At 42.3% G+C, this 25,217-nt stretch overlaps 1 protein-coding gene across 10 annotated transcripts in view; it reads right to left on the reverse strand.

Annotated features, from left to right (window-relative positions):
- The window catches only part of SUGCT (succinyl-CoA:glutarate-CoA transferase), a 1,486,943-nt gene that overhangs the window by 1,396,267 nt on the left and 65,459 nt on the right, over positions 1–25,217 (reverse strand). For all 10 annotated transcript variants that reach the window (XM_068236374.1, XM_068236376.1, XM_068236375.1 and 7 more), the window contains exons 4-6: positions 22,185–22,270; positions 9,165–9,215; positions 4,333–4,453 (exon numbers count right to left, since the gene is read on the reverse strand). In XM_068236374.1, coding sequence (XP_068092475.1) covers positions 4,333–4,453; positions 9,165–9,215; positions 22,185–22,270 — 258 coding nt within the window. The remainder of the gene's footprint in view (positions 1–4,332; positions 4,454–9,164; positions 9,216–22,184; positions 22,271–25,217) is intronic.

The following is a 25,217-nucleotide window of genomic DNA, read 5'->3' on the forward strand; positions in this document are numbered from 1 at the left end:
TGTTGAATGCTAAATGACAGGCCTAAAGTGCTTTAAAACATCTTGCATGTGTATACATCAATCAGGTAGTGTAATTAAGGTACTGCTTCACACTGACACACCAAACTGTTCACTGAACAGAACAGGTATGCAGTGGCGGGTTCACTGAACAGAACAGGTATACAGTGGCGGGTTCACTGAACAAAACAGGTATGCAGTGCCGGGTTCACTGAACAGAACAGGTATGCAGTGGCAGGTTCACTGAACAGAACAGGTATGCAGTGGCAGGTTCACTGAACAGAACAGGTATGCAGTGGCGGGTTCACTGAACAGAACAGGTATACAGTGGCGGGTTCACTGAACAGAACAGGTATGCAGTGGCGGGTTCACTGAACAGAACAGGTATACAGTGGCGGGTTCACTGAACAGAACAGGTATGCAGTGGCGGGTTCACTGAACAGAACAGGTATACAGGGCGGGCTCACTGAACAGTACAGGTATGCAGTGGCAGGTTCACTGAACAGGTATGCAGTGGTGGGTTCACAGTACAGGTATGCAGTGGTGGGTTCACAGAACAGGTATGCAGTGGTGGGTTCACAGTACAGGTATGCAGTGGTGGGTTCACAGAACAGGTATGCAGTGGTGGGTTCACAGAACAGGTATGCAGTGGTGGGTTCACAGAACAGGTATGCAGTGGTGGGTTCACAGAACAGGTATGCAGCCAGGGACAAGCTAAGCCTAACTAATCTTTCCCTATGAGAGAGAGTGTGCAGCAGCTCGCCCTACTCTCACTAATGCAGGCACACGAGTGACCGTAATGGTTGCCGCTGCCTGTCTTTTAGTAGGGTGGGAGTGGCTCCAGGGGCTAGTGTAGCCTAATTGGCTACACTGGGCCTGCTGACTGTGATGTAGAGGGTCAAAGTTGACCCTCCATGGTGCATTATGGGGCGAACCGAACTTCCGCAAAGGTTCGCCTGCGGGACGCGAACGCGAACTACGGAAGTTCGCATGGAACCGTTCGCAGGCGAACCGTTCGGCCCAACTCTATTCCCTAGTGTGTAGGGTTCCCTCTACCACCTCCACACAGCGCTACCTTGCGTCTAGTGGTCCTCCTCCCTTCCATATACAGTGTTCTTTTCCCCATACAGGTCCATATGCAAATCACCTTTTCTCCTGACTTTTCACCTAGGTGATATTTCCACACCTTGTGATAAAATTAATTTTAAACAACCAGCAAGCAAGAAAATACTCAAAATAATTTTGATAGTACTTTTTCAAAAACTGTTGGATAATTTTTGAATTGTAACATACTGAAACGTAAATTTAAAGAGAAGATGAACATTATCTCTTAGGATATAACTCAGGAGAAAAAGTTTGCATATCTGCCACAGCGTACCTGGTGTCAAGTGGTCCCCCCTCTTTTACTCATACAGTGTATGAGGTGTCAAGTGGTCCCCCTCTTTTGCCTATACATCATACTTGGTATCTGGTGCCCACCCCCTTTCCATCTGAAACAGCATTACCTAGTGTCCAGTGCCTCCCTCCACCATACAGTGTTACCTAGTGTGTGGTGGCTCCCCTTCTCTCCCCTGTACAGTATTATCTGGGAAAGCCGTATATCACAAATTTCATGAGGACCGTATATCAACTTTGATTAGAACTACTAACTAGGAGTTGACTTTAAAAACCAAAGGCTATCTAAAGTAAATCAACTTTACAGAAAATAGTGGGTTTAACTGTTAAGTAACTTAACTATGACAGAAAGAGTTTCCTCTTAGAAATTTGCCTACACAACTGCATATAGGAAAAAAGGCAACTAAAAATTATTCAAATACAAGTAATATTTTGAATTTGACATCACAAATGCATCACATAATAGAAAGAATGATAATGTATAAACCAGGTTTTATCATCAAATAGTCTTGAGTCCAATGTTGTGAAGCCTAAACCCTAGGTTCTCAGCACAGTGGCATTGTGGATAGTACTTTCAACTTGCAGTGCTGGGTCCCCGGTTCTAATCCCAGACAGAGCACTATCTGTCCAGAGTTTGTATGTTCTCTCCATGTCTATGTGAGTTTTCTCCAGGCACTCTGGTTTACTCCCACATCCCAAAAACATACAGATAAGTTAACTGGCGTTTTCTTAAATTGGCCTTACTACGATGGTCACATGACAGTGATAGGATTAGATTGTGAGCTCCTCTGAGGGATACTGTGACAAAGACTATATATATATATATATATATATATATATATATACATACTCAATAAATGCTGAAAATGGCAGCGATATATAAATACTAAATAATAATAATAATGTAGTACATGTACTCCTGGGAGTACTTGGGCTAGATTTAGGGGGTACATGCAGTTTTCATAGTCAAATCTGTTACATTCAGTTTGGGATATTAAAAAATAATTTTATTTTTTTTTGTATTTAGTGTAAGTGTTTGAAAGTGTTGTAAGTGTTTTTAGCAAATGAAAAGCATAAAGATATACAGTGGTGTGAAAAACTATTTGCCCCCTTCCTGATTTCTTATTCTTTTGCATGTTTGTCACACTTAAATGTTTCTGCTCACCAAAAACCGTTAACTATTAGTCAAAGATAACATAATTGAACACAAAATGCAGTATTAAATGATGGTTTTTATTATTTAGTGAGAAAAAAAACTCCAAATCTGCATGGCCCTGTGTGAAAAAGTGATTGCCCCCCTTGTTAAAAAATAACTTAACTTTATCACACCTGAGTTAAATTTCTGTAGTCACTCCCAGGCCTGATTACTGCCACACATGTTTCAATCAAGAAATCACTTAAATAGGAGCTATCTAACACAGAGAAGTAGACCAAAAGCACCTCAAAAGCTAGACATCATGCCAAGATCCAAAGAAATTCAGGAACAAATTAGAACAAAAGTAATTGAGATCTATCAGTCTGGTAAAGGTTATAAAGACATTTCTAAAGCTTTGGGACTCCAGCGAACCACAGTGAGAGCCATTATCCACAAATGGCAAAAACATGGAACAGTGATAAACCTTCCCAGGAGTGGCCGGCCGACCAAAATTACCCCAAGAGCGCAGAGAAAACTCATCCGAGAGGCCACAAAAGACCCCAGGACAACATCTAAAGAACTGCAGGCCTCACTTGCCTCAATTAAGGTCAGTGTTCACGACTCCACCATAAGAAAGAGACTGGGCAAAAACGGCCTGCAAGGCAGATATCCAAGGCGCAAACCACTTTTAAGCAAAAAGATTAAGGCTCGTCTCAATTTTGCTAGAAAAACATCTAAATGATTGCCAAGACTTTGGGGAAAATACCTTGTGGACCGACGAGACAAAAGTTGAACTTTTTGGAAGGAAAGAACATCATACCAACAGTAAAATATGGTGGTGGTAGTGTGATGGTCTGGGGTTGTTTTGCTGTTTCAGGGCCTGGAAGGCTTGCTGTGATAGATAGAACCATTAATTCTACTGTCTACCAAAAAATCCTGAAGGAGAATGTCCGGCCATCTGTTCGTCAACTCAAGCTGAAGCGATCTTGGGTGCTGCAGCAGGAAAATGACCCAAAACACACCAGCAAATCCACCTCTGAATGGCTGAAGAAAAACAAAATGAAGACTTTGGAGTGGCCTAGTCAAAGTCCTGACCTGAATCCTATTGAGATGTTGTGGCATGATCTTAAAAAGGCGGTTCATGCTAGAAAACCCTCAAATAAAGCTGAATTACAACAATTCTGAAAAAAGTTAAGTGGGCCAAAATTCCTCCAGAGCGCTGTAAAAGACTTGTTGCAAGTTATTGCAAACGCTTGATTGCAGTTATTGCTGCTAAGGGTGGCCCAACCAGTTATTAGGTTCAGAGGGCAATTTTTTTTCACACAGGGCCATGTAGGTTTTGAGTTTTTTTTCTCACTTAATAATAAAAAACCATCATTTAAAACTGCATTTTGTGTTCAATTATGTTATCTTTGACTAATAGTTAATGGTTTTTGATGAGCAGAAGCATTTAAGTGTGACAAACATGCAAAAGAATAAGAAATCAGGAAGGGGGCAAATAGTTTTTCACACCACTGTATTTAAAAGCATTTATACACAAATATTGAGTACCTCTAACAAATACAGCATATATTTGTTAAGGGGTACTTGAAATGATATTATGAATAAAAGAGGTTAATCTGCAAACATTTTTCATAAAGGGATAAAAAATGCTTTAATAATCTTGAGAAACACTGTCCCACACAACAGATTCTGAACAGCGCCATCACTGTGCAGCCCCAAACACTCAGGTACAAGAGGTAACTGTGGACTTACAAACATTGCAGTCTGCCTCCAATAAAAAAAATGTGTTTTAGTGATTTTACCTGTGATGGAGCAGTATATAATATGAGGAGCTACTTTCTTCACATCTTCGTAACCCAAACGCATTTCAGCTAGTTTGCCTGGAATGTAATTTTCAATGAGAACATCACAAACTTGTGCAAGCTAAGAGAAAAAAAAGAAAGAAGTAAAACAGAATGAATAGTCATGTTGAGGAAGAAAAAAAGCCAATAATAATAATGGCAGTATTTGTATAGCGCCTTTCTCCTGTCGGATTCAAAGCGCTTGCGAGGCAGCCACTAGAGCACACTCAGTAGGCAGTAGCAGTGTTAAGGAGACTTGCCCAAGAAACTCCTTACTGGTGCTTAGGTGCTGGCTTACTGAACAGGCAGAGCCAGGATTTGAACCCAGGTCTCCTGTGTCAGAGGCAGAGCCCTTAACCATTACACTATCCAGCCAATCGAGACTACAATAGACATTTTTAAAAGCACACAACATTGCATTATTCAATAGAAGTCTATCACAAATCTGAAACTGGGAAAATCAGCAGATCTACTACAGTTATTGCTTCATACTCCAGATTGCTTACTTTACATCCACTTCTTTACAGTACAGGTTGGAGAGCCATGCAAACCACTCCTTGATGAAACAGTTGGCGTAATATGTTGGCGCTTTATAAATACAATAAATAAAAATAATAATAACAGTGGCCACATGTATAAGCCTGGTTTATAGCAAGATATACAGTAGCATCTGTGCAAAGTATATTATCACCCGCACACCAAATAATGCAGTGTGCAAGCCACAGGATCAAAACAGCAGCAATGTAGGCCAAGAAAAACAAATCCTGTAAAAATGAGTTGCACCACCCAAAAATATATATATAAAATGTTATTTTTACTGAATACCTGAATCAGCATAAAAACATTAAAACCAATGTGCTGAATAGCACAGAAACAACCCTATCAGACATGCTTGAGTCTGGGATACCAATATAGAGTGCCTTACCTCGCAGTGAATAGTGGCCCTGTAAGCTGTATAGATTACCCACCTGAGTTCTGTTAAGAGCTTAAAGTGGGGGATGGGGACCATAATAAAGATAACCTTTCATATATATTTCTGGTGGTGCAGCTCATTTTTTACAGGATTTCTTTTTCTTAGTTTATAAAGATATAGCATCTGTACTATTAACCAGCAGATCTGGATGTACAGTTGTCAATAGCACATAATGGAATGAACCACGTGGTTCCGAAAACTATATTTAAAGTGTGCCTGAAGTAATTTTAAAACAGCAGGGACAGCCATACTATCCCAGGGGGAAAAAACACATATATAGGTATATAAATACGTGTTCTACTTACATAACATATGTATTGTACTGTCCACATTTTGATTTCAGAGAATTTTGCATATTAAATAAAAAGAAAACTGTTCCTGGCATTTTCCATCTTAAAGAGAAACTCCGACCAAGAATTGAACTTTATCCCAATCAGTAGCTGATACCCCCTTTACATGAGAAATCTATTCCTTTTCACAAACAGACCATCAGGGGGCACTGTATGACTGATATTGTGGTGAAACCCCGCCCACAAGAAACTCTGAGGATCGTGGTGCTCCTGGCAGTTTCCTGTCTGTGAACCTTGTTGCATTGTGGGAAATAACTGATTACAGCTGTTTCCAACTGCCAAAAAAGCATGCAGCAGCTACATCACTTGCCAGCAGTAAAAATATCACCATGTAATAAATGTCAGAATGTAAATCAGGGATTTAAAATATTTTACAACGGGCAAACACTGACTAAATCATTTATACATAATTATTGTAAAAATAAAGCACTTTTTTTATTACATTATTTTCACTAGAGTTCCTGTTTAACTCCCTTTGACTGTTTAACTCCCTTTGAAGCCAATCCTGATGTCATTTCCTCCCTTACTTTTATTTCTCCTAGAAACTTCACTGTCATTTCTAGCTTGCTGTGTAAACATATGTGAGCACAGCATAAATCATAGATTGGACTGCTTGCAATACAGGGTAAAGTTGCAGGATGCAATACACACAAAGCAGGGGGTAAGTGGAATTTGATTTTGTAGCTGACAATCCTGTTTTAAGGCTAGGTTCACACTGGGATGTACCCTGTAAAAACAAGACTGCAACAAAGTAAAGGGGTAAAGTCATTTTGGCCTCAATTCACTAAGATCATGTTGGAGATAATAAGGCAAGAGAAAACTTACCACCACACAGTGAGAGAGTTATCTTATCTCTTCATTCCTTAACTTCCTTGCCGGTTATCCCGAGCTCAGCTCGGGGTAACCTGCGCAGGAGGATTTCTCAGGCCCCGCTGGGCCGATTTGCATAATTTTTTTTCCTACACACAGCTAGCACTTTGCTAGCTGCGTGTAGTACGCGATCGCCGCCGCTTGTCGCCGATTCGCCGCGCCACCCCCGACCCCTGCATAGCCTGGCCAATCAGTGCCAGGCAGCGCTGAGGGGCGGTTCGTGATTAACTGTGACGTCCCGACGTCCATGACTTTAGAATTCTGGAGTTATTTTAAGGATCGAAGAGTTAACTTAAAGACAGAAGAGTTAACTTTAGGTTTGCCTGAGGTAAAATGTTTCCTGAATACTACATGCCTCATCAACATGGTGATAACTATAGAAACGTTATTAAAGACAGGAGATAAGCTTAGTGAATTGAGGCCATGAGTGTTACAGTTTCAAAACCTTGATTATTCCAGCTATTAGCGGCAAACTTGGACACTCCTATTGCAGTCTGTTACAAACCTGGTTGAATAACTATTTTGCATGCACTTTTTACTTGTGTTCAAGTAAACAAGCTGAAATAAGGCTTAATCTCTGCAATGTATAGAGCTGATTATACTGCCCACTCCTCAGCAATTGCGGAGTGTAACGCTTAAGGGGTCTTTAACATCGGCCTGGTTTCAAATGAGTTTTCAGATCGCACCCAATTTGCAGATCAAAAAGGAGCCATGATTAAAATGGTAATTGGTCTTTTTCTACCAGTGTGCTTTGATTTTTGCCCAAACACAAATGCTAATTTGGATTGAAATGTCCTGTCTTGGATAACTTTTGTGAAATTATTAATAAAACAGCAAAAAAAAAAAAAAATGTACTTCTAATTTCCAGTGTTGGTTACAGGCTTTTAGAAATGCTCAGCACTAAAGCAATACTTCTCAAAGGATTGAAAAAAACAAACCCCTTCCAAACTAGTTTCTTGCCCATTGCATCTACAGTAATAAACAGCGTATTCAATCTGAAAAGACATACGACAAAACAAATAACATTTCTATTGCGCTTTTCTTCTGGCAGACTAAAAAGCGCCAGAGCTGCAGCCACAAGGACGCGCTCAGTAGGCAGTAGCAGTGTTAGGGAGACTTGCCTAAGGTCTCCTACTGAATAGGTACTGGCTTACTGAACAGGCAGAGCCGAGATTCGAACCCTGGTCTCCTGTGTCAGAGGCAGAGCCCTTAACCATTACACCACCCATTCAGAAGTGCATAGATTGCCTGTCTGAATCGCTAGTCATGGTTGCAGGCATTTTTGCTAAAACGCAGTACAATTTCATTCATTTTAAACGAATGGGATCTCAACCGCATAAGGAAGAATGGTACAGGAACACAGGGCAGGGGGTTGCATGCAGTGCGGGAGTGGGTAAGGAGACAAAAATATGAGCAGTGCATCAGAAAGTATTCAATGCATTCTATATAGATACTTCATTACTCTAAAATCAATGAAACGTAAAGAAATGTAGCACATCTGACAACTACCCCATTGCTTAGAGTGTGACAATTTCGTCAATTAGCATTTCACAGATTTTAGCCTATGCTGTAATGGTGTATACAGTACTATATAATAAAGTGGTATGAAACTCAGCATTTCTTCTTTTGCTCTAAAAGATTATTATTTACAGCCTTAAACCTACTGCCAAAAAAACAGCATTCAAACAGTTAAACACAGCACTTTGTTATTCAGTGGAAAGCTCCTTGCTTCAGTGGAAAGCAGTGGAAAGCTTCTGACCACATCCAAAGAGGTGATAACATTATCTTTTGCTTACTAAAATGTATCTGACAAAGAAATGTAAACATTAGCAAAGTGCTGAAACTGAGTTCTCTCTGCTTCTAGCATGTGTGCAGCTGAGAAATGATCTCTAGATATATTTTAATATATAAATTCAGCAGCTATGCAATAATAATCTTGGGCAGCACGGTGGCGAAGTGGTTAGCTCTCTCGCCTTGCAGCGCTGGGTCCCTGGTTCAAATCCCAGCCAGGGCACTATCTGCAAAGAGTTTGTATGTTCTCTCCGTGTCTGCGTGGGTTTCCTCCGGGCACTCCGGTTTCCTCCCACATTCCAAAAAACATACGGATAAGTTAATTGGCTCCCCCTAAAATTGGCCCTAGACTACAGTACTTACACTACATAATATAGACATATGGCAATGGTAGGGATTAGATTGTGAGCTCCTTTGAGGGACAGTTAGTGACAAGATATATATATATACACTGTACAGCGCTGCGTAATATGTCAGCGCTATATAAATACTAAATAATAATAATAATACTAAATAATAATAATAATAATATGCAATGGCAGATTTCAGAACAGATAAACTGTACTTTGGGACCTTGTAATTTGTTAACAAACAATATTACTTGTGCACAAAAGCAAACATGGTAACTGTATGGGTAATGAAAAGTAGTAAAACACATTTTTATTGAACGTTATGTCAGAGTTTTATCCCACTTTAACATAGTGTGTAACAGGATAGGGTAGAATAGTCAAATAGTGTAAAAAAAAAAAAAACACATTAAAGTGAGTGCAGTTTGAAAATACTTTTGATCATTGAGCAATATATAGTACCTCTTGAATAATTTGGGTGCCCTTGGGATCTTTCATATTCACAGCTATACTCTGCAAAAAAGTCAACAAATATAAAACATTAGTATAATATCAGGTACTTCAAGCAGTGATAAATTTACTCTGAATAATTGTATAATGATAATCCATTGCCTTTACTATGATTTGCATGAAGCAAGTCTTTACCAGGACGAATATATATATTTTTACATTCAATACACACTATGGACACATCCACAAATAAAAATGTACCTAAGAGATATTAGATGTCTAAAATCCTTAAGGCACACATATTAGAATTGTGTGTGCGCACTTCCACACTGGCTATTGTAGTCAATTGCCCCCTCTAGAATCGCATATTGTTTGCGATGTGCCTTTTTGTTACTACATTGCACAACAGTTTGCTTTTCCCACACAACATACACATTCCCAAATTAAATATGTTGTGCCACAATCTGAAAAATAATGAAAGAGTGTGTAAAATAACAGCGTGGGAAATGCGATCACAAAGCAAGTGCATACCATCGCAAACCAGTAAAATGACCAAAGAATTGCACAGACAAGTGTGCTCCAGCCTAAAGGGACCCTAGGAAGAGAGGATCAAGGAGGGTATAACTGAAGATTTTCTTTTAAAAAAGCTATTTGGCTGTCCTGTTCTGAAAATTTTCAGCAATTACCACTGAGGCAAATTTATGATAGCTGCTAAAAGCTTAATTCCAGTTAAGTGGAGATGCCAAGATCCTCCTATTCTTAAAGCCAATGGGTACCGTATTAACAAAGAAAAAGTCAGATACTCACCTAAGGAGAGGGAAGGCTCGGTCCTAATGAGCCTTCCCTCTCCTCTCCCGGTGCCCTCGGTGCTGCGCTGGCTCCCCCGTTCGCGTCCGCCGCCGCAGGGACTTCGGAGGTCTTCGGGAGCACTCGGGCTTCCGAAGACGGGCCGCTCCATACTACGTATGCGCGAGTGCGTCATAGAGGGCGCTCGCGCATGCGTAGTATGGAGCGGCCGCGTCATCGGGAGCCCGAGTGCTCCAGAAGGCTTCCGAAAGCTCCCGAAGGCATGCGGAAGTGGCAGTATTTGACCGAACTGGTCGAATACTGCCACGGGGGATCCTGCGCGGGACCGGACACCGGGAGAGGAGGGGGAAGGCTCATTAGGACCGAGCCTTCCCTCTCCTTAGGTGAGTATCTGACTTTTTCTTTTTAAATACGGTAAACATTCACTTTAAATATTGGATTGGTAGAGTTAATATGGGATCTGGAGAATCAAATTGCTCTTCAGCAGAATAAAGTGAGGGTCTTTAAAGGGACTCCGAGCAGTGCAGAAACTATGGAAAGATGCATATCATTTTAAAGCTCTCTTTCTCCTCTTTCCAATGATATATAAACCACTGCCCTACGCCTTGTAGTTTTCACCATTTTCGCGATTGAAATTGCCTCGGCCGCGATTTCAATCGCAAATATAGAGAAAACTAAAAGGCGTAGGGCCTCGGTTTAGGGGTATTACACAGGGCGACTTTTTCTCAAAGTCAGCAGCTCCATTCAGCAGAAAAAGTCGCCCTGTGTAATACAATGTAACTATGCAAAGATGGATATCATTTTAAAGCTCTTTTTCTCATCTTTCTGGCGACCCCTAATCCGCCAGCCTACGCCTTTTAGTTTTCTCTATTTTCGCGATCGAAATTGCGGCCACTGCAATTTCAATCGCGAAAATAGCAAAAACTAAAAGGTGTAGGGCGGCGGTTTATATATCATTGGAAAGAGGAGAAAGAGAGCTTTAAAATGATATGCATCTTTCCATAGTTTCTGCACTGCTCGGTGTCCCTTTAATGATAAATGGGAAAAGTGGTTTATGTTTCAAGATATGGCGGGAATATGGGAATATGGTCGAAATTTAGGGCAATTTTGGGTAAATTATGCTTGTCTGTAATTCCAAGTCAGTCAATACTTTAAATTCACAAAGGAGGAAAAAAATGTGTGAGGCCCCTGTTAATATTTCAACCAGACTCTTATCTAGGCTTACATAGAGAACCGTAAGTGTGCCCCTAGCCAAACCAGACCACATGCCTTTATCTAAGTTCTATAACCCAAAATAGACAGAAATCAAAAATGGTGGTGGGGATCCAAGCAAACATCGCTGACCAAGGAGTTGGGAGCTCTGGTAGCTGTCAGTTTAGAATGTATTTGATGGGGAGCATAGGGAGCCCACCTATCAAGAATGGTTTATAGTGAGGACTTTCATACAGACTTGCATTACATGAAGGGGTCTCATACGGATCTACTTTCCACTACGGCAGGGCTTTTCAACCTGTGGTACGCGTACCACCAGTGGTACTTTGCTGTTGGCAAGGTGGTACACACCAGGTTTGCCTGCCACTTGTCCTGGTCCCATCTTGCCTCCATAAAGTTCAGCTCCCCCTCACTCGCTCCTCGCTGCGCTGCCCTTTGGCATGTACTTCAGAACTTAGATAAGCGGTGAAGAGACAGCCAGGTGAATGGTGCATAGTGACAGTCGAGTTACTGCTGATCTGAGGTCTGAACTATTCTGTAGGGCAGCACAGCGAGGACCTCGGGGGCTGAAGAGGCTTCCCCCTTCCTCCACAGTAGAGGGGATCCAGCGATAGGACACCCTGAAGATCTCCTTGTCAGCATACCCGCATAAGCAGTAGCAGCTCTCCGCTTGGATTCTGGTGGAAACAGCTGAGCCTGATCAGGTCCACTCTACTGCACAGGCGCACGGGTGGTACTTGTAAATTTTCAGGTGATAAAAGTGGTACAATTAGTGAAAAGATTGAAAATCCCTGCACTACGGGATATTAACATTTTTTATAAGTTTCATTGTTTTCTTGTTTTTTGTTTTTTTTTCTAAATACCATATTTTTCAGACCACAAGACGCACTTTTTCTCCCCCAAAAGAGGGGGGGGGGGGGGAATTAGTGCATCTTACGGTCCGAATGTCAGAGAAATGTGTCTCCCTTACAACGTTAGAGCACATCAAAAGCTCGTTATCTGATCTAGCCGCACACTCCTACTTCTACTCCTCTGTCTCCAGCCACTCTAGGAGGCTTCCAGAGCTATGTGCGGCACACGTGGTACAGCAAGAGGTCAGGTGCAGCGGTCTAACCGTGGAGCCGAGTCCCCAGGATTCTGCAGCGTGGTGGAGGCTTTTGGAGCTTTGTGCTGCACACATGCTACAGTGAGAGGTCGGGTGCAGCGATCTGACCGTGGAGCCAAGTCCCCAGGATTCTGAATGGTGGCGACAGCTTCCAGAGCTATGTGCAGCACACATGTTACAGAGAGAGGCGGGGTGCAGCGGTCTGACAGTGGAGAAGAGTTCCTGGGATTCTGCAGTGTGGTGGATGTTTCCTCGGATCCTTCAAGCCCGTTGTAGTACACATGAACCTCCACTGGATGGTATTAGACATGCAGCTAGGGTAACAGCAGCAGTGGCTTTTGCCTGTTATGGAAAAACTGCTAGAAAATGCCCCAGGATTGCACACAGATGGCATTTTGATTGTCAAGGTATGTACATACCCTTTGGTTGATAGTATGATGCCTAGGTGGGGCATCTGGTGTAAAACAAGCTCAGGTACGAGCAGGGGATCATGCGGTCTTAAGAAAGCCCATATTGCAGGGCGAAACGATCGTTGACCCTCCTCCGCACCTCTCTTAAAAGCTGCATGTGCCGATAAGTATGCTTCTTTTTAATTACGGTTATGCCTTTATGAAGATAAAGATTAAAGTTTATGGGAAGTGTGCTTTGCATATTCAATGTGTTGTTCTTGGATCCTTTTTCTACTTGAACATAACCATTGATCTGCTGTCTTTTAACCAGATGTTGCACCACAGTATAGCTCTTAGGATTGCATTATATTGTGGCCTATAGTATTGGCATACAGGCATATTATTGGTGTGCACTTACGATCTCTGTGATCTGCATCATATGTCAAAAGAAAAATCCCTGCGCTGCCTTTGATGAATGGTGGAGGAGTGTGGGTGGGTGCAGCTCCGTAAACTGGATGGTGCCAGCAATTCTAGCAAGAGACAAAAAGAGAAAACCAGAGCGCACCGCTGGTGCAATAACTTTTTTACTTCGATTAGACACGCTGTTAAAAGTACACTTACAGTGTATCAATGGTGTATGCGCCTGTCAGGCCTGCCGTCTATCCTCTCCTGTGTCCCGCGCTTGGCCAGAGCAGTGGGATGCGGTGGAACTGCCGTGGGAGTCGGAAGCGGTGGGCGGAGCCAGGACGCGGGGATGCCGTCTGACGTCACAGCGTTTCGGCGTAGACCACGCCTTCATCAGGTGACGTCACGGCGGGGACGGCAAACCTTTATACCCACGTGTGTGGGTGTAAAGGTGACTAGACAGTCTCCTATTGGCTGTCGCCATTTAAAACCTAAAAACTTTATGCAAAACAATTGGAATATATAAAAAATAATAAAAATATAAATTATGTTTAGAACAATAGCGCCGAGACTAGGCGAATGTCTGCAGCTACCCTGGTAAAAACAAATGCGCAATTTAGACAGGTCTATCCCCCATCTTTCAAACTGCACTGCTGTACTGGCCTAAGCCTTTCAACCAGTACGGGAGGGGACTCATATAACGGACTGTGGTAAGAATAATGCTACTTTAACCGGAGGCTCTATAAATTGAAAATGAAATTAAAATAAAAATGAAATAAAGAGAGTGTGACGGCGCAAGCACTGTGCCCAAATTGGCAGACAAGGCTATGGCCAATGACCTGGGTTGTTAAGCCATACAATATAAGAATCCAGTCCCCCGGTATGTCTCTTCAAGGGAGCGTATTATACTAAAACTATACCCGACCACACCTGTCATTTTCAGACCTGTGTTATGAATGGTGGAACTATGCTAATTACAGCACAAGCAAAGCTGGCACCATACAATAACAATTTCTAGTCGGCTTCTGCCCTAATCTTGATCACAATATTGGGATGGTTCGCAGGCCGTGGCGGGAAGGGTGGGGGAGGCTTCAATCCAGTCACTAATGTGAGACCAGACACAGTTAGGGGTCCTATGAACATGCGACCTTTCAGTCGCATGTATATCTGGGAACAAAAAACAAAAAAACGCTGTCATCAAAAAAGAGGGATGGTGATTCTTGGTATGCTTAGATGCTGGGTCAGCTGGGGGATGGTTATCCGATGCCTGGGATGGTTTTATTACCCTATTGCCAGCTCGGCATATAATTGTAGGGCAGCCACAGGAGAGGAACAGGACCTGCCAGGAACCACAACTATAAATGTGCGGGGGGGGGGGGGGGGGAAGGGGGCTGGAATGGAGTGGGAGGGGGCATAAGGGAAAAGAGAGGGTGGAAAAAACACAACTGGGAGCTGGGGGGGGAGGGAGGGGGGAAGTGAAGGGAAAGGGAACTTGGTTTCCAGATGCTCATTAGAGAAAACTCCGTACTTCGAGATCTTCATTAAGTCCTTTAGGTGCCAAGGTATTGAGTTTGAAGATCCAGAAGGTTTCTTGTTCACACAGTTTCTTAAAGCGTAAACCTCTGGATAGAGTGGAAGGAATACTCTCCAGGCCTAAGATCCTAAGGCCACTGGGATCTGATTGGTGGTATTTGGTGAAATGCCTAGGCACACTATGTTTCTCAGATTTTGCAAGTATGGTACATTTGTGCTCACCTAACCTTTTTATGAGAGACCTGGTTGTTCTTCCAACGTATAGTTTTTTACAGGGGCAAGATAATACATATATGACAAAGTTAGTAGCGCAGTTAATAAAGTGTTTGAGTGGTACTGATCCCCCATCTGGATGCTTGAATTGTTTTGTACCATGTAGTATAAAGGAGCAACTCCCACAACGGGGGTTGCCGCACCTAAAATTTAATACAATATTGGATCTCAACCATGTTTGTGGGGGTTCTTGCTTCCTGTTACTTGGAGCGATTTGGTTTTTAAGAGAGCGTGCTTTCTTAAACCTTTTATGCCAGAAGCACCTAAAGTAATTAAGTAGGGGATCCTGCAGGATGATCGGCCAGTTCTTTTTGATTATGCCCTGAATACGTCGTGAGCTCTCTGTATATCCTGTAACAAAAGTCGGTATCGGGACTTTTTCTATGGAATCCTTCGGTTGACTCTATCTTGTGTTGCTTCTGAATTCTTCTATTGCTGAACTTATATGAGCATCGGGGTAACCTTTTTCCTTGAACTTTTCTGCCAGCTGAGTTGCTTGTCTGTTATAATCATGATCCTTAATGCAGTTTCTCCTGAGCCTACAAAACTGACTGCGTGGAATATTCATTACCCACTTAGGGTGGTGGCAGCTGGCAGCATCTAAGTATGAATTCCCGGCTGTGGGCTTAAAATGGGTTTGTGTACAGATATGAAAATGATCATCAATGAATAACTCAAGATCCAGGAACACCAGTTTCTCTCTATCGAAAACTGACGTGAACTCAAGACCGGTGGGATTGGCATTACAATATATCACAAACTCATCAAACTCGCTTTTTGTGCCGCCCCAAATTATAAGAATATCATCAATATAACGAGTGCACAGGATTAAGTTCTTTCTGTACTTGTGGTTAGACCAAATGTATCGATTTTCCCAGTAGGCCATATAAATATTGGCAAAACTGGGGGCAAATCCCGCCCCCATCGATGTCCCACAGGTCTGTAGAAAAAACTGGTTCATGTGGGTAAAGTAATTGTGTTTTAAGGCAAATTCAAACAAGTTTAAAATGAATTTAGCTTGTTGTGAATTGAAAGAATCGTCCTTCAACAAAAAATGACTGACTGCCTCTATTCCTTTGTCATGTGGGATGCAAGTGTACAGAGAGCAAACATCTAAGGAGGCCCACGAATAACTGCTTTCCCACTGGTAGGATTCCAGGATCTCCAACACATGCATCGAGTCTCTTGTAAAGGCCTCTGTGTGCTGAACAATCGGCTGCAAAAAAATGATCAATATAATTTGATATGGGGGACAGGATTCCCTCCATCCCTGCCACTATCGGCCGCCCTGGTGGTGAAGTTTCATTTTTGTGAATTTTGGGGATGTGATAGAAATAGGGTACTAGGGGATTGGATGGGATTAGGAATTTGTGTTCCTCTTCTGTTGCAATTCCTAGGTTAAATCCTCTGTCTAGGATGACTCGAAGTTCCTTTATGAACCCTTGTGTTGGGTCGGAAAATAGTCTTAGGTAAGTATTCTTGTCACCCAACAATCTATTTTTTTCCTCCCGATATTTTGTGAAATCTTGTATAACAATGCTACCTCCTTTATCGGCCTGACGAATAACGATCTCCTTATTCTTTTTAAGGCTTTCCAGAGCTATTTGTTCATCTCTGGTTAGATTACTAGGTTGGTTCTTATTATTCTTGGTCCTGCAGAGTCTATTAAACTCCTCCATTACGATATGATAGCAACTATTGATAAACTGTCCCTTGGATTGGGTTGGATAGAAGATGGATCTTGATTTAAGTCCCGACTCCCTGACTGGTTCTTCGAGGTAATTCAGATCGATCCCTGAACTATCACCATTAGAGTTTTCCTCTCTTAATTCCATCAGATCCAGCAAGGCCCCATCATCATCATCAGTGAGCACGTTATGCGATGCCAATGAATGGAGTGGAATAGTGGACTTTTCATTAGTTTTCTTCTTTTCTTTCAAAGCAAAAAATCTTTTCAGGGTCAAGGTCCTAATAAACCGATGTAGATCTTTGAATAAGTTGAAGGCATTCAGCCTTATTGTGGGAGCAAAATTGAGTCCAAGTCTGAGGAGAGAAAGATCACCATTCGTGAGGTTATATGAAGAGATATTGAAAATTTTGATGGTTGAAGTTGCTAATCTTGACTGTTCAGTCTTCTTCCTTTTTCGTTGTTACACTTTTCTTCCCCCTCTCCTTCCTCTTCTTCTTCGAGTGGCCTTTTGGTTGCCACTGGAGTGGGGGGATGGCATAAAAAACCTGAAGTGGAAGGTGCTGGACATTTATCCTGTCCTGGGTCGCTCACTGCCTCATCTAAATTGACCAAGGTGTTCATAGTGAGTTCTGGGACGGTGGTCTCTTGGTTTTTAAATACTGATTTATTGATTGACAAACCCTTGTCCCTAGATTCTCTGTTCCTTACTGTATAGTCCTATGCTTGATCCAGAAATTTACTTATTGAGGCCTGACTACCAAATTCCTCAGGTGTCCGTCCCTTCCTTCCTATCTTTTGCTGCCTGAAGTCATATTGAGACGTATGTGACCTGACCGAATCTATGGCTCGGGCACGAGGGAGTTCTTCTTCCCTTGTTTTTGGCCTTGCGCCAGAACTATATTGTGTTGGTGTCCGATTAGTCGTTTTTTGCCATAAGCCTCTTTTGGGAGAACGAGGCGACCTTACTGGTCGTATCTGACGTGTCTGTTGTTTTCTCTGACCTCCATGGTTAGGCTGGAACTTATATTCCCTCTTACGGTGGCTACGTTTTGTGGTTCTCCATTGTGGCGAGTTTCTACTAGCCACTATAACATCGTGTTCAATTTTATCCAATTCTTTTGGACCTTGGGATTTGATAATATTCCTAGGTTTATGAGGGGGAGGAGGACCTTGCTCTTTGGGCCAACTATGTTTATTTCCTAGGAGATAGTCCTTTTTGTCCCTTTCAAATTTTTTAAGTTTACGCGACACTTGTTCTTTTTCAAAGGTTTGGACTGCGGTTTCCACCTTATCGTTCCAGTAGGTGTATTCATTGAGGTCTTTAAAGGGTGTGAGGTCTTTCTGTATCTGAGGAATGACCCCACATACCTTCCTCAGGTTGCTTTCTCTCTGCATAACAACTATTTTGATCCATTGCAAGGTACAGAGTTCAGCAACAACACTCCATAGATCCATTAGATCTTTCTCCAGAAAGTCACAACTTTTTGTGTTCCTCATGCCTCTAGGGGCAATTTTATGTTCTAAATATTCTGATAAAAATGATAAGTCTAGCCACTGAGCGCACTCGAACGTCTGTGCGTCCTTAAGTTGTCGGAAGAGACCTACCATTTCCTCAAGTCTTCTCTTATGATTTAAAACTTGCGTTAGAGGAGTGGGCAAGGTGGGTGCTGTTGTTGTTTTTCTTCCTGACCCATCCATTATTTTGGAAGAGATCTCCTTGAGCTGTTCTTTGATGCTTTGTTTTAAATTTTCCCATTTCTGGGGCTGTTCAATGCCATTAGAGTTTTCAATTTCCTCCAGGGCTTCTTCCAAAGCCTCTAAGGGATCCTCCATCTTTCATAAACTTGTGCTGCAGGTATCACCAGATTAGGATACAACAAAAGAAATCCCTGTGCTGCCTTTGATGAATGGTGGAGGAGTGTGGGTGGGTGCTGCTCCGTAAACTGGATGGTGCCAGCAATTCTAGCAAGAGACAAAAAGAGAAAACCAGAGCGCACCGCTGGTGCAATAACTTTTTTACTTCGATTAGACACGCTGTTAAAAGTACACTTACAGTGTATCAATGGTGTATGCGCCTGTCAGGCCTGCCGTCTATCCTCTCCTGTGTCCCGCACTTGGCCAGAGCAGCGGGATGCGGTGGAACTGCCGTGGGAGTCGGAAGTGGTGGGCGGAGCCAGGACGCGGGGATGCCGTCTGACGTCACAACGTTTCGGCGTAGACCACGCCTTCATCGGGTGACGTCACGGCGGGGACGGCAAACCTTTATACCCACGTGTGTGGGTGTAAAGGTGACTAGACAGTCTCCTATTGGCTCTCTGTACACTTGCATCCCACATGACAAAGGAATAGAGGCAGTCAGTCATTTTTTGTTGAAGGACGATTCTTTCAATTCACAACAAGCTAAATTCATTTTGGACTTGTTGGAATTTGCCTTAAAACACAATTACTTTACCCACATGAACCAGTTTTTTCTACAGACCTGTGGGACATCGATGGGGGCGGGATTTGCCCCCAGTCTTGCCAATATTTATATGGCCTACTGGGAAAATCGATACATTTGGTCTAACCACAAGTAGAGAAAGAACTTAATCCTGTGCACTCGTTATATTGATGATATTCTTATAATTTGGGGCGGCACAAGAAGCGAGTTTGATGAGTTTGTGATATATTGTAATGCCAATCCCACCGGTCTTGAGTTCACGTCAGTTTTCGATAGAGAGAAACTGGTGTTCCTGGATCTTGAGTTATTCATTGATGATCATTTTCATATCTGTACACAAACCCATTTTAAGCCCACAGCCGGAAATTCATACTTAGATGCTGCCAGCTGCCACCACCCTAAGTGGGTAATGAATATTCCACGCAGTCAGTTTTGTAGGCTCAGGAGAAACTGCACTAAGGATCATGATTATAACAGACAAGCAACTCAGCTGGCAGAAAAGTTCAAGGAAAAAGGTTACCCTGATGCTCATATAAGTTCAGCAATAGAAGAATTCAGAAGCAACACAAGAAAGAGTCAACCGAAGGATTCCATAGAAAAAGTCCCGATACCGACTTTTGTTACAGGATATACAGAGAGCTCACGACGTATTCAGGGCATAATCAAAAAGAACTGGCCGATCATCCTGCAGGATCCCTAAAATATTACTTTAGGTGCTTCTGGCATAAAAGGTTTAAGAAAGCACGCTCTCTTAAAAACCAAATCGCTCCAAGTAACAGGAAGCAAGAACGCCCACAAACATGGTTGAGATCCAATATTGTATTAAATTTTAGGTGCGGCAACCCCCGTTGTGGGAGTTGCTCCTTTATACTACATGGTACAAAACAATTCGAGCATCCAGATGGGGGATCAGTACCACTCAAACACTTTATTAACTGCGCTACTAACTTTGTCATATATGTATTATCTTGCCCCTGTAAAAAACTATACGTTGGAAGAACAACCAGGTCTCTCATAAAAAGGTTAGGTGAGCACAAATGTAACATACTTTCAAAATCTGAGAAACATAATGTGCCTAGGCATTTCACCAAATACCACCAATCAGATCCCAGTGGCCTTAGGATCTTAGGCCTGGAGAGTATTCCTTCCACTCTATCCAGAGGTTTACGCTTTAAGAAACTGTGTGAACAAGAAACCTTCTGGATCTTCAAACTCAATACCTTGGCACCTAAAGGACCTAATGAAGATCACGAAGTACGGAGTTTTCTCTAATGAGCATCTGGAAACCAAGTTCCCTTTCCCTTCACTTCCCTCCCCCCTCCCCCCCCCCCCCCCCCCAGCTCCCAGTTGTGTTTTTTCCACCCTCCCTTTTCCCTTATGCCCCCTCCCACTCCATTCCAGCCCCCCTCCCCCCCCCGCACATTTATAGTTGTGGTTCCTGGCAAGTCCTGTTCCTCTCCTGTGGCTGCCCTACAATTATATGCCGAGCTGGCAATAGGGTAATAAAACCATCCCAGGCATCGGATAACCAGCCCCCAGCTGACCCAGCATCTAAGCATACCAAGAATCACCATCCCTCTTTTTTGATGACAGCGTTTTTTTGTTTTTTGTTCCCAGATATACATGCGACTGAAAGGTCGCATGTTCATAGGACCCCTAACTGTGTCTGGTCTCACATTAGTGACTGGATTGAAGCCTCCCCCACCCTTCCCGCCACGGCCTGCGAACCATCCCAATATTGTGATCAAGATTAGGGCAGAAGCCGACTAGAAATTGTTATTGTATGGTGCCAGCTTTGCTTGTGCTGTAATTAGCATAGTTCCACCATTCATAACACAGGTCTGAAAATGACAGGTGTGGTCGGGTATAGTTTTAGTATAATACACTCCCTTGAAGAGACATACCGGGGGACTGGATTCTTATATTGTATGGCTTAACAACCCAGGTCATTGGCCATAGCCTTGTCTGCCAATTTGGGCACAGTGCTTGCGCCGTCACACTCTCTTTATTTCATTTTTATTTCATTTTCAATTTATAGAGCCTCCAGTTAAAGTAGCATTATTCTTACCACAGTCCGTTATATGAGTCCCCTCCCGTACTGGTTGAAAGGCTTAGGCCAGTACAGCAGTGCAGTTTGAAAGAAGGGGGATAGACCTGTCTAAATTGCGCATTTGTTTTTACCAGGGTAGCTGCAGACATTCGCCTAGTCTCGGCGCTATTGTTCTAAACATAATTTATATTTTTATTATTTTTTATATATTCCAATTGTTTTAAATAAAGTTTTTAGGTTTTAAATGGCGACAGCCAATAGGAGACTGCCTAGTCACCTTTACACCCACACACGTGGGTATAAAGGTTTGCCGTCCCCGCCGTGACATCACCTGATGAAGGCGTGGTCTACGCCGAAACGTTGTGACGTCAGACGGCATCCCCGCGTCCTGGCTCCGCCCACCGCTTCCGACTCCCACGGCAGTTCCACCGCATCCCGCTGCTCTGGCCAAGCGCGGGACACAGGAGAGGATAGACGGCAGGCCTGACAGGCGCATACACCATTGATAAACTGTAAGTGTACTTTTAACAGCGTGTCTAATCGTTTTTCTCTTTTTATCTGCATCATATGTACCTGTTTTTTCTGTAAGTCGATCAAGAAACTGGCCCAAGCAAGGGTTAGGCAGTCATCAATTAAATTTGAGGAGATCAAGCATGAATTCACTTTGAAATTTTGAAAATTTGTGCTAAGCCCCATACACACACTCAACAGCTGTCTTTTATGCAGCACAATTGTTGAACAACTTTTGTTGTGAAACAAGTTAAAACAGCTAAAAAAGTATTTTGCTATTGTTCAAAAAAAAGAGTTGTTAAACAATTGTGCTGCATAAAAGACCGCTGTTGAGCGTGTGTATGGGGCTTTAGAGGAGAATGAATTAGACTATGTTGATATTGAACAAGAGATTGATAGGATCAAGGCTGCCATTATTGCTAAATCTAGTGAGTGACATCTAGGAGAATGCCTACAATGGTTCCAACAGCGATTAGTTAATATTCAGGAACAAGTTAAAAAAGAAAAAAACAATACGTTTTTAAAGGATATGATTGATTATGAATCTAAAAGAATGTTTGATTGGCACAGTGTAACTAAATAAATCAAATTATATAATTTGAATGTTTATACAGATACCTTTTTATTCCTGTTCACACTGAGAAAATAATTACTTTCAGGTCCAACGAAAGGAGGTCCCCAGGACCTTGTATCATCTCCAGATCCTAAAAAACAAATTGTAAATATCAGATTGTAAAAACTGAATTACCCAGCGCAGTTGAAATCTACATCCTGCTTGTTGCTGCGCGGCTCTGACAGGACGTAGAATTTAAACACCTCCGCAGCACGGTCCCGCCGCTCCTACCTATCGCACCACTCTCCCATCTCCGCAACTCACTCTCACTGCTGTCTATATGACAGTAGAGCTCTGTGAGCCGGTCACGAGCGATTTCATTGGCTCCTGACCCTGTCATCACTGTAAAACAATCCCATAGGCTTACATTGGTGGACAGTGTCAGGAGCCAATGAAAGCGGCTCCTGACCTGCTCACACTGCTCTGCCGTCATAGGGATGGCAGAGAGAGGAACCTGCGGTGATGAGAGAGCGATGTGACCGGCGGGAACGACGGGTCTGTACGGCGAATCGTCGGTAAGCGCCGTTTTGCAGTGCCAGCGGCCTCTGGTCCTTAAGGGGCCTTGTCCGTACTGCTGGTACGGAAGTAGTTAACTACATGAGAACAAAACATTGCATATAAACTATATCAGCCAAAACATTCAAGCCACCTGCTTCATATTATTAAAGGACAACTGAAATGGGAAGAATATAGATGGGCAATTGCATGGTGTGTACCTGGCATTACTTTTTCTATAAATTACTCCCTGCAGTGAGATCTGCATCCGAACTGGTGATATTATTATCTTGTGTTTACTTAAAGGAACACTATCGATCTACATATTTTTTTCAACTGAGATAGGAATTGTTTGGGAAGAGCTGCTAAGTACTGGTGTATACATTTCACTAGCAACCTCTTTGTTTACTGTAATCAAAATACTTTCAAACTTTACTGACGCCAAAACTGAAGGCAGAATGAGCCATGAGGAGAGGAGAAATTCCCCTCACACTTGATCAGTTAACCCTGTGTGTGTGTCTGTGTGTCTGTGTCTGTGAGAGAGAGAGAGAGAGAGAGAGAGAGAGAGAGAGAGAGAGAAATAAAGCTCCCAACAGATGCAGCTTCTGTGCCCGGTGTTTCTGACTGAAGTGTCTGAAGAGAGCAGAGTAAACGTGTTATGAACATTTGTATTGGTCACAGCTTTTCATACTGTTTTTGCTTTCAGAGAAAAATACTCCGTAATCTGATATGCAACACTGGCTGTGCATTGAAGCAGACGCCCCTTCTGCAATTGATTTGTCCCAATATAGCTAAATCCTACACTAAATAATAAATTACCGTAAAGCTTTTGCCTCTAATATTTAACATGAAAAGTAGGGAAATGTTTCCACAGCTACTTAGACATTATTTGTACATTGTCATTTTAGAACACTTGTGTATTGATAGTATTCTTTTAATTGTAGCAGAGAGGAATGTAAACATTCTGACTGTGTAGAAACTTCTTCTAATGATGTGTTCTGAACTGAAACACTGCTCAGAAATCATTACTGGGTACATTACAATATAAATACACCGGTTATGAATAAAATGCAATGGAAGCTTTCAGAGAAAATAAAAATGTACTTTGGGGACTTGTAATTTCTAAATGAATAATAATACTTTGTGCAAAATCAAATATGATAACTGTATGGAGTATAAAAAGTAGGAAAACACATTTTATTGAATATTGTCAGAGTTTAATACTGCTTTAAGAGACAACTGAAGTGAGAATATGGAGGCTGACATACAGTGGTGTGAAAAACTATTTGCCCCCTTCCTGATTTCTTATTCTTTTGCATGTTTGTCACACTTAAATGTTTCTGCTCATCAAAAACCGTTAACTATTAGTCAAAGATAACATAATTTAACACAAAATGCAGTTTTAAATGATGGTTTTTATTATTTAGTGAGAAAAAAAACCCTTCAAATCTACATGGCCCTGTGTGAAAAAGTGATTGCCCCCCCTTGTTAAAAAATAACTTAAAGGTGGTTTATTACACCTGAGTTCAATTTCTGTAGTCACCCCTAGGCCTGATTACTGCCACACCTGTTTCGAACAAGAAATCATTTAAATAGGAGCTATCTGACACAAAGAAGTAGACCAAAAGCACCTCAAAAGCTAGACATCATGCCAAGATCCAAAGAAATTTAGGAACAAATGAGAACAAAAGTACTGTAATTGAAATCTATCAGTCTGGTAAAGGTTATAAAGCCATTTCTAAAGCTTTGGGACTCCAGCAAACCACAGTGAGAGCCATTATCCACAAATGGCAAACACATGGAACAGTGATGAACCTTCCCAGGAGTGGCCGGCCGACCAAAATTACCCCAAGAGCGCAGAGAAAACTCCCCCGAGAGGCCACAAAAGACCCCAGGACAACATCTAAAGAACTGCAGGCCTCACTTGCCTCAATTAAGGTCAGTGTTCACGACTCCACCATAAGAAAGAGACTGGGCAAAAACGGCCTGCATGGAAAATATCCAAGGCGCAAACCACTTTTAAGCAAAAAGAACATTAAGGCTCGTCTCAATTTTGCTAAAAAAACATCTCAATGCTTGCCAAGACTTTTGGTAAAATACCTTGTGGACCGACGATACAAAAGTTGAACTTTTTGGAAGGTGCGTGTCCCGTTACATCTGGCGTAGAAGTAACACAGCATTTCAGCAGAAGAACATCATACCAACAGTAAAATATGGTGGTGGTAGTGTGATGGTCTGGGTTTTTTTTGCTACTTCAGGACCTGGAAGGCATGCTGTGATAGATGGAACCATGAATTCTACTGTCCGCCAAAAAATCCTGAAGGAGAATGTCCGGTCATCTGTTCGTCAACTCAAGCTGAAGCGATCTTGGTTGCTGCAGCAGGACAATGACCCAAAACACACCAGCAAATTCACCTCTGAATGGCTGAAGAAAAACAAAATGAAGACTTTGGAGAGGCCTAGTCAAAGTCCTGACCTGAATCCTATTGAGATGTTGTGGCATGACCTTAAAAAGGCGGTTCATGCTAGAAAACCCTCAAATA

This window comes from Hyperolius riggenbachi, chromosome 5 (assembly GCF_040937935.1).
Source record: "Hyperolius riggenbachi isolate aHypRig1 chromosome 5, aHypRig1.pri, whole genome shotgun sequence".
Classification (NCBI taxonomy): Eukaryota; Metazoa; Chordata; class Amphibia; order Anura; family Hyperoliidae; genus Hyperolius; species Hyperolius riggenbachi.